This window comes from Odontomachus brunneus, unplaced genomic scaffold (genome assembly GCF_010583005.1).
Source record: "Odontomachus brunneus isolate Ranch 3 - 2012 unplaced genomic scaffold, Obru_v1 Obru_scaffold_083, whole genome shotgun sequence".
NCBI classification, from domain to species: domain Eukaryota; kingdom Metazoa; phylum Arthropoda; class Insecta; order Hymenoptera; family Formicidae; genus Odontomachus; species Odontomachus brunneus.
Genome location: NW_022639533.1, coordinates 105,564 through 114,861, shown reverse-complemented (window position 1 = coordinate 114,861; position 9,298 = coordinate 105,564). Strand labels below are relative to the sequence as shown.

Below are 9,298 nucleotides of genomic sequence, written 5' to 3'. Positions count from 1 at the left end.
AGGTGAACTTTACGAGATATATTTTGATGTAAAATATCTCAGAAAATATCCACTTTTCGATTATCTTACTCAGTACTTTTATACACAGAATGTCATAGAATTAACTTGTATAAAAAGAATCATTCTATCGAAAAAAAATTCAAGATTTAATTAAAAATTTAAACTTTCATGTCACAGACCATAATTTTATGTTCATCTTGGGAAATAATTTGCCAAATAATTTTACCAAATAATTTTTATTCGACATTTTTTTCTAAAGTGAAAAACAATGGAAATAATTGAAACGACAAAACCGTCCTGTATATTTCCAATTTATACTTTGCTAAATTAATTCCTCAATTAAGTAGTCATTGCATTTTTGTGCCGACTCACCGTTCATATCTTATCGGCTGACAAATTAATGTTGACAACACAGAGATTTAGTACAGGTATAAAAAGGCTTCTGCAACTTCTAAAGAGATCGCTACGGAAATGACGATTCGTCAAATATAAAATTCTATATTTAAGTATATGCCTTATTGGTCAAGCATATTCGCTGTAAAACATCAAGAAAGATTAACAATGGATTCATACAAGAACGTAACGGTTTATATGTAAACGACACTCTTAACGTAGACGCAATTAAAGAAATTAAATCTTTTGTCATATCGCGTTGCATCGGGAACAAACATTTACTCGTTTATCGGGAAATATCTTGATGGAAATATACTACGTTCTATATTACACACAACAGAATCAGTTAATGAATTGGCAAATATACAAAGAGTATATAAAGACCAACGAGTTGCCGCAACGTTAGACTTTCCCATCCAAAAGTAACATCTACAGGAAGAATGTCTAACACGGCGATACGAAGAAAAGAGTGTCTGGAGACAAAAACTGTCAATGTCACTAAGAACAATGTCATTCGGAAGTTGCTTTCACCCGAAGAAGTGACAGAAGTCGTGAGAAGCGTGCTGAACAGCGAAGTTGATTCGGTCGAATACAGTATTCGATCGTATTCTGACGGTAAACTTGGGTATCTCGGCTCTCATTATTGTCTCACTGTGATAGCCACGATGAGGAAAAAGAAAACAGCCACTATCTCGTTCTTTCTCAAGACCTTGCCTTACGAAATACCCGAGCAAGTCGAATACGTGATACAAAACGGCTTCTTCAAGCAAGAGATGCTGTTTTATAACACCATAATGCCACTGCTTCGCAATAAGTATCATGGGGAATCGTGGGCGCCAATGTGTTACAAAATGAAAGATAATTTGTTGATTTTCGAAGAGCTAATCAACAAAGGTTACTCGATACGAGACAAATTATTGGACAAGACGCTCATGAAAGCGGGTCTCAACGCTATCGCGCGTCTACATGCCGCCTCCTTGATGGCGGAAGAACGTCTTGGCTTACCCTTCAACCAATTATATCCTGAAGCTTTTAAGAATACAGACTTTGACTGCAACCAAAAGAGAAAAGAGTGGTTCGAAGCGGGTGTTAATGTCGCTGTGGCTATAGCCGAACGTCTGGGACACAACTCTGATCTGTTACATGCAGCCTTTGAACAAGTCAATCACGGCTTTAAACCGTCCTGCACGAAAGCGAACGTGCTCTGTCACGGGGACCTGTGGAGCAACAACCTCATGTTTAACAACGACATGCCGCCCAAGTGTCTACTGGTAGATTACCAGCTACTGAGATATGCTCCTTTGGCGCACGACGTGTCGCAGTTACTTTATCTGTGCGGTGACCGGAACTTCCGAGAGACCTGGGAGAGCGCAATGTTGCGATATTATTATAAGACGCTGTGCGAAACATTAGACGCTCATGGTGTCAGCTTGACGCAGAGACCAGCCTGGTCGGAAGTGGTCGAAGGCATGGAAGAGCAGCGTCTATCCGCTCTCATCACAGCGACAATATACTTTCCCACGGTACTGATGAATGAGAAGTGCAGCGCACAGATCTGCAACGATCCCGCGTCTTTCGTCGAGTACGTCTTTAGGAACAGGATAGAATCTGTATTTTCTAATATGGAGAAGGACTCGGCCTACGGAAGAAGGTTGAACGAGGCTGTTGCCGAATTGGTCGAACTGGCTTCACGATTGGATCAGTTGCCCAAGCCATCTTAAAATTACGTAATGTAGTTAATATAGTTGATTCGAATATTTTATACATTATTTGATTTCGTTGTGTGTAATATAGAACGTAGCATATTTCCCTTGAAATATTTTCCGATAAACGCGTAGACGTTTATTCCCGATGCAACATATTTCATATTTTATTATATACTCATTTGATCGAATATATTTTGTATAAAACATTTACAAAACGTAAACGTTACTATATTTCAACTAGACGGAGTTCGTTGAATTGACAGCCTTATATCATTTTACCGTTACTTTGTATAACAGTTCTTTCATGTACAAATGAGTGATATTGTCTTATTCCGGAAATAAGTTCGCTAAACTAGACCAATCGAAAATCTCCACATCTGTAAACGATTCGTCCGGCTCTTCCTTGTAGAGCGGCGTGACTGCAGGTTTCGGTGTCGGCTGTGATACTTCGTTATCATTCAACTTTGAGGTATCGTCTTGAGCTTCATCATCGCTATCCCATGAAATTGCAAGAAAATTAGTATGCAATGCTACAATGTCCGTAAACATAAGATAAAATGAAATATGTACTCTTAAAATTTTCCAACTGAAATCCCACTCATAAAACAGAGTGACAACCGAATCACTCGAAATCGAGCGACTTTCACTCATATAGAATGAATTCTCCACTCTGAATTGTTAAGTGAAAATTTGTATTCGAAATTAAAGGGTAAATTCACTGTTATGATGGACAAATTCCCATAAATCCACTCTAATCGATTGAGCCATTCACTTGCATAGATTAACAACTCATTTTCAAGTTTGAATAAAACATTTACTCCGGTGATTTCGAGTAGTAATATTTGTACAATCTTAAGTAAATATTTACTCGTTTTGAATAAGATTTCACTTCGAGAAACTTAGAGGATATCTTATCATAAAAATTGTACATTAATTATAATTAATTGAACTTACCTAGAGTACTTGCGTTTTCTTATCGGACTTTTCGGTTTTTCTTTCGCCATCGCCAACAGATACGGCAAACATAAATCTTTCATTGATAAAGTCCAGGGTGGTACGCTGCGCATCTGAAAAAGATAAAAATTAATGTCAAACGGCTACGAACGATTGGCACGCAAAATTATCAATTAGAAAAGTTATATATGCGGACGAATATCAAATTGATTGAAGAGTTTTTTACTACAAATATTGAACAAGTATTGAACAAGTGTCTTTGAACAACTGAAGATAAGCGAATTATGTATGACTGAATAATTATAATTGTTCTCGTTTCCATCCGTCTGTTTTTCATTAAAAGTTCCTTAGTTACTAATCCTACTTCATTTGATCCTGAATCACCGCGAATGAATCGAGACTGTCGCGGAATCGCTAGAATTCGAACGAGATCTACATTGTGTGAGAGAAAAAATATCCGCAAAATAAAGAATATTCATTCGACGGGTACTAATAATAACATATTTACTTAAATCTATATTCCTTTGTTTAAATAAAACATACAATTACTTTTATAAAAAGTAACGGTAGTTTTAGGAAAATATATATTTTCTCATTTGAAAGATATTTTTCTTAACGAGAAAATATGTATATTAGTACAAATAAATATGTCATTAATACCCATTGAATAAGTATTTCTAATTTTTTAGATTTTTTTCTGTTAGTGTAGAACTGAGCGCGAACGAAGCGCAACGATAAAAACAAAAAATTTTTTTCGAATATAGCTATATAGACCGACAAACGAAATGTCCACTTTGCGGGGAGAGAATTTGTTATTTTCCGAATCAAGCTGAAACACGCGATAGGAAGTGCGCGACAGGCTCAAAAATATATTTTGCCATTTGCAGCAACAGCGTCGATGGTGATGGTCGGTTAGATGACCGGCTAATTAGTTTTAAGGCTGACACGACACACCTCCAAGTGAAAATTTGTGCAATTCCCGTAATCGTCTGCTTCAGATCTAGGTTGATTCGTCTGTTGCAACCCACACGAATATTCTCCGCGATGTGTTGTGCACTTTAACGACGAATGCGCGCAAAACGCGTACGGTTACAGTTGATACTCGAAAGTTTCGTCCGATTACGTCGATGAGAAAAGTTCTTTACGCTCGTGAAAAACGCACACGAGTTTGTAATTATTATCAGGCGCAAAAGAGGCTATTGATGAACTATGCGAGCATACAACTCGAAATTATGCATTACATTTCCGATAATAATACGTCCATAGATATCAATAATACTTCTTTTTTTATCCTCTATCTAAGAACATCGGGAAATTAACTATTGTTTAATATCTCGTTTTATATCGTTAAGAACATGACGAATTCTTAAGACACATAATTCCAAGCTATTCTCGTGCCTGTTGATTTTAGAGTGACGCGAGTGTCGCTAATGAGTTCGGCCGAATTTCAGAGAAGATGACGACAATATTCGCGAAATTACACGTACGAAAAACGGACGAGATGGACGGAGAATGTAGTTTATTATCGTCACCACAATCAAGGCAATTACCAAGTACGACATCTACTTTCGCGGTAACGCGGCCATTAACCAGCACTCTCGTGGGTTAACAACGCATTAAACGCGAAAAACGAGACATCCTGATTCGCTATTTTTAGTTCACAAAAATTGTTATTTTTGTTACAAGAAAAAGCATCCGGCTCTTCGGCTCACTCAACTGGAGTCACTTTTTAATAGTGCTTAAATCACTAAAAGGCGATTTTTTAATAGCAGTTTAATAAGTTTAAACTCTATTCTAACAATGCGTTTGTTTTGTTTAAATAGAGTTTAAGTTGAATTCTAAGTTTAAAATATTATTGAAAAATCCTAAGAGTCGAGAATAATCGTATAATCGTAGAAGAGTCGTATAATCGTCGAGATGATGTAAATTTTGCAATTAGAATAAAAATAAGATGAGCAGCAAAACTCACTATGATTCGAATAAATCGCACGACGTGCTAATACAAGATTAAAATATTTTTTCGAAAATTTTTTTCAGAGATCGTAAAATGATAAATGTGCGGTGTCACACCGAGACAGATTGATTTAAACTTCGCGTTCTGTATCGGCATGACATTTTATTAGCGGGGGTATCAATGGCAACAATCGAGACAGTCGTCGAAAAAGATAAGACTATTCCCGCTGGCCTGGTTTTACGTTTGCGAACAATCCCAGACGAGAGTGTGACAATGTCGTTCGCTATTTTCGCATTGCACAAGGTGTCCCACGTAGCGAAATATTTTTAAGATTCAAGATCAATAAGATATAAATTTCATTGATTTTTTCTTTTATATATTTATTATAGAAATAAATTTTGTAGTAAGATTAATATTTGTTTGAAAAGAGTCATTTTGGAAAAATATCAAGATTGTTTCAATTTTTCTGATTCAATGCACAAACTATGTTAAGTAGCAAATTATTTATATATTAATTGCTTTGCTGATTTCTTTTGATTGTAGAAAACTTTAATTGATGATTAAATTTATTAAAGTTACATGAATAAATATAATTTGAGATATATATATGTATTTATATGATACATCGAATGATAGGAGAATGATAGGAGTATCATTGTTTCTCTACTACGTATATAAATATTTTTTTAATGCAACAACAAATCATATCTGTAAATCTTATATGCTGTTATAAATAATATTAACTCATAGTGCAAAGCCATGCAATGTTAATCTATAGTTGATAATAATATGCATACCAATCTTTCTTAGATTATGAAAAATACAAACAAATAGAGAGCAATGAAGGGCTGTCTGAGAATAAATGGAGTTTAATTATTATAAGTCTTGTTAAGGATCTGCTTTAGATCTAAATAGGTTTATATATTATCAGAGAAGCTAGTAGTTACTATAGTATTGCCATGTAAAAGTACAATAAAGATATACTCAAAGAAAATTGTATTTTAAATACATTTTAACAAGACATAGTACTACTATAGTGCTGGTCACCAGAAAGTTTAAGAGGCAAACAAACATACAGATAGGCAGAAACAGCAAAAATTAAATCAGGTACAAAATATTATGTAAAAAAAATACCAATACGCTAAAACAATACTCCTTGTTTAATATAGAGATTAATGAATATTGATTTCAATTTATTGCAATTATTATATTAATATTTATATATTGCCTGTCTGCATCACAGGTTAGATATCTGGACGAGTTTAATATAAAGTCTATTGCTTATTATCAATTTGCGTATTATCGACATTTAAATTGCATTTCATTTAAATTGCAATTCACCAAAATTGCCAATTATAATTATAATTACTGTATGTTTTTTATCAATCTTCGACTTAATATTTACAAGACGTGAAATTTAAAAACCATACAAGTAATCCTAGCGACAATGTTACGTCGCTATTAACAGCTATAATGTACTTTATCTGTTTTTTTCAACGAGAACAAAATAACGAGTGAAAGAGAGGGACAATCTTAACTACCGCCGTTCTTAATAGCGTCGCGATACGTTTGGTGCGTAAAAATCAGTTGCTATAAATACCTTGCTGCGATAATGACATATAATTTTGACTCTTAATCAATTATCCATTACAATGCGTTGCATTTGCGTAAGCGTTTATGCGCGTTCGTTTTGTTATCTACCTTTTTCCGACATGTCGCTGTTCAATTTCCCAGGCCAACTACTCACCCACGTAAAGAAAAGGAAAGACCCGCACCCCGATAATGCCTATCGCCGTCGAAATACCGAAATATAAGAACGTGTGAATAGACCCTACAATAGCAGAGCGGTAGATAGAGTTACGCGATACGATTGTGAGCCGAGGCGCAGGATTTTCAGCGAAGTTCGCCTGTTGTCCGGTTGTCCTAAAGGGACATCTGCGAGAGGGTGGGAGCTCGCATATTAAATCATAGCGACACTCTGCTGAAAGTCAGTCGTACGCGGAGCGTTTGGGATACGTGAGGAAGACCTTTTCCGTGTGTCTTGGCTGTTCCCCAGACGCGGGAACACTATTATTATTTATTAACTCTATTATTATATATTATTTCGCATGCCATTCGCGCGTTAAGTCGTGTCGCTTTAAAAACGCTTTTAAAATCCATTCATTCGGATAAAGTCTTGGGTAAACCCATTAGATGCGGTTCTACACCCTAACAGTCGCCCATTTCATATGGTGACGACGAAAATTACGATTAATTCGTAATTTCATCTGTAGAGTGCCGCTCGATAAAGAAGAATTGCTAATCAATCTGATTGCGATTGCTGAGAAGAAAAAGGCAAAGAACTGAGAGATTGGGGAAAATACAAAAGACAAATCTCTTTGAGATACTCCCAGAAAAAACAACCGATTTTCAAGATGAACTTGACTGGTTTGAGATTCCTGTCATATCTATTAACAATATTATCACTGATAGTGGCTGCTTCTGGATATCCTGCTGGCAAGAGCAATGGAGTAAGTGTATTCCTTAGATAAAGTCAATACATGTATTAAAAATAATGTAGATCTCATAGTGATTTGTCAGTTTTTGTTCATGAAATTTACTTATATAACTAAATATACTGAGATTCCACAATACATAATTACACTCTTTCATGAAGTTGTATGTTGTAAAACTTGCTTTGTTTTGAAAAACTAGACTTATATTTCACTTCATTGTAAGAATATGGGATATGCATGATATAATATGAGTAAGTATAAGTGGACTTGGTTCATTAACTATTCTTTGCTAAACCCAAGTGTGTATTTGCCATAGCGCTATGAATAATTTAATTACATTGAGGTGTAATCTCTTAGGCTACGTTCGGGGAGACGCTATTTAGCGCTTTGAGCGCGCTCTGTCCTTGTTCAACTTTTACTAAGTAACAAGGACAGTGCACGCTCATAGCACTAAATAGCATCTCTCCGAATGCAACCTTAAATAGATTGACTTCTTACTAGATTTGAGATTAAAAAAAAAAACATATTTTGAGATAAAAATTCCAATACAAAAATGTTCTCAGAAATATGCTATTAATAAGAGTCGCATTAATAACGGCAGAATATTTTACATAATATTGCACAATTGCATTTTTTTTATTATTTGATTTAATATTTAATTCTTATTATATTTGATTTGATTTTTGAATTATAATATTTAATTTTCATTATATTTGACTTTTTCAGAAATAACTTTCAGAACTTTCCTTTTTATCACATTTCCATCGCGATTTTAATCGATAAAGGCAGATTGAAAAAGTATTCGGAGGTTTTTGTTTGTTTTGGCGTGCAGAAACTATTCGATGTTTAACTATAGCATATATGCCTTAATATATATCACATATAGATAGAGTAACATTGAAAGAAAATTGTAGAAAATTAGTAAATAAATATTTTCTTTTTTTTCTCTTCTTTTGGTAAATAAGTATTAAAATGTGCAGCTGAATTTCTCGATTCAAATAAAACATTACTATATAAATATGGACTTTGATAATTATTAGATCTGATATCTAATATCGATGTGCTTATGTTAGCTCGATGTTGTGCTTATATTAGATTAATTTTACTGTAATTACATGGAAGCTTAATTTTTCTTACATTCTTATCTATTTGTTATCGTATCAGTTGTTCTTATTAAATAATTTTCTTCGGTGACTTTAACAATTCTGTTTAAGTTATACAATTTACAGGCGGTTGAGAACATGAGGCAGATCCCACAATGGCATTGTCTACGCTATAGAAAATTCGATTTTGTCCGTCGCTGCCGGCATTACCGTTTAGGAAGAAGACACTGACAGATGGACGTTCGGTACGACCCCCGATTGGCAGCAATGATTTACAAGAATATATATCGACCTATCTTGCATAACATGCCATATCAAGTCTTAAAGCGTATTTAAATTATATCACTGTTACATGATATCTAGAAATTTATTCACGTTAAAAAGTTAAAATGTTATTTTGTGTTAGAATTTGGTTCAATCTAAAAAAAAAAACCCAATTAAAAGCGCGATTAATAGTTGTGACAGACAGAAAATATCGTATATTTTATCATTTTACGGTAAATCTTTGTCTATTTATATTTATATGTAGATTTCACAAAATTCCGTAAAATTTACCTTCCGTTTTTTCTCTTGTTTCATTTTCTAACATTTTCTGTACAAATTATAATTTAAGACTGAAACAATCTTGTACTATATATACATACATATATATATATATATATATATATATATATATATATATATATATATATA

At 34.2% G+C, this 9,298-nt stretch overlaps 2 protein-coding genes across 2 annotated transcripts in view; one reads left to right on the top strand and one right to left on the bottom strand.

Moving 5' to 3' along the window:
* Positions 1–482: 482 nt before the first annotated feature.
* The window catches only part of LOC116847819 (WD repeat-containing protein 75), a 16,381-nt gene continuing 7,565 nt past the window's right edge, over positions 483–9,298 (bottom strand). The window contains exons 15-16 of the mRNA XM_032823217.1: positions 3,054–3,166; positions 483–2,592 (exon numbers count right to left, since the gene is read on the bottom strand). Of these exons, the coding sequence (XP_032679108.1) occupies positions 2,427–2,592; positions 3,054–3,166 (279 nt within the window). The 3' untranslated portion in view covers positions 483–2,426. The remainder of the gene's footprint in view (positions 2,593–3,053; positions 3,167–9,298) is intronic.
* Positions 799–3,374, top strand: LOC116847824. Its single transcript, XM_032823239.1, has one exon. The coding sequence runs from the start codon at positions 834–836 to the stop codon at positions 2,112–2,114; it is 1,281 nt and encodes a 426-aa protein (XP_032679130.1). The 5' UTR covers positions 799–833; the 3' UTR covers positions 2,115–3,374.

Coding starts and splice junctions, on each gene's coding strand:
- LOC116847824 (XM_032823239.1), top strand. CDS start 834: ATGTCTAACACGGCGATACGAAGAAAAGAGTGTCTGGAGACAAAAACT.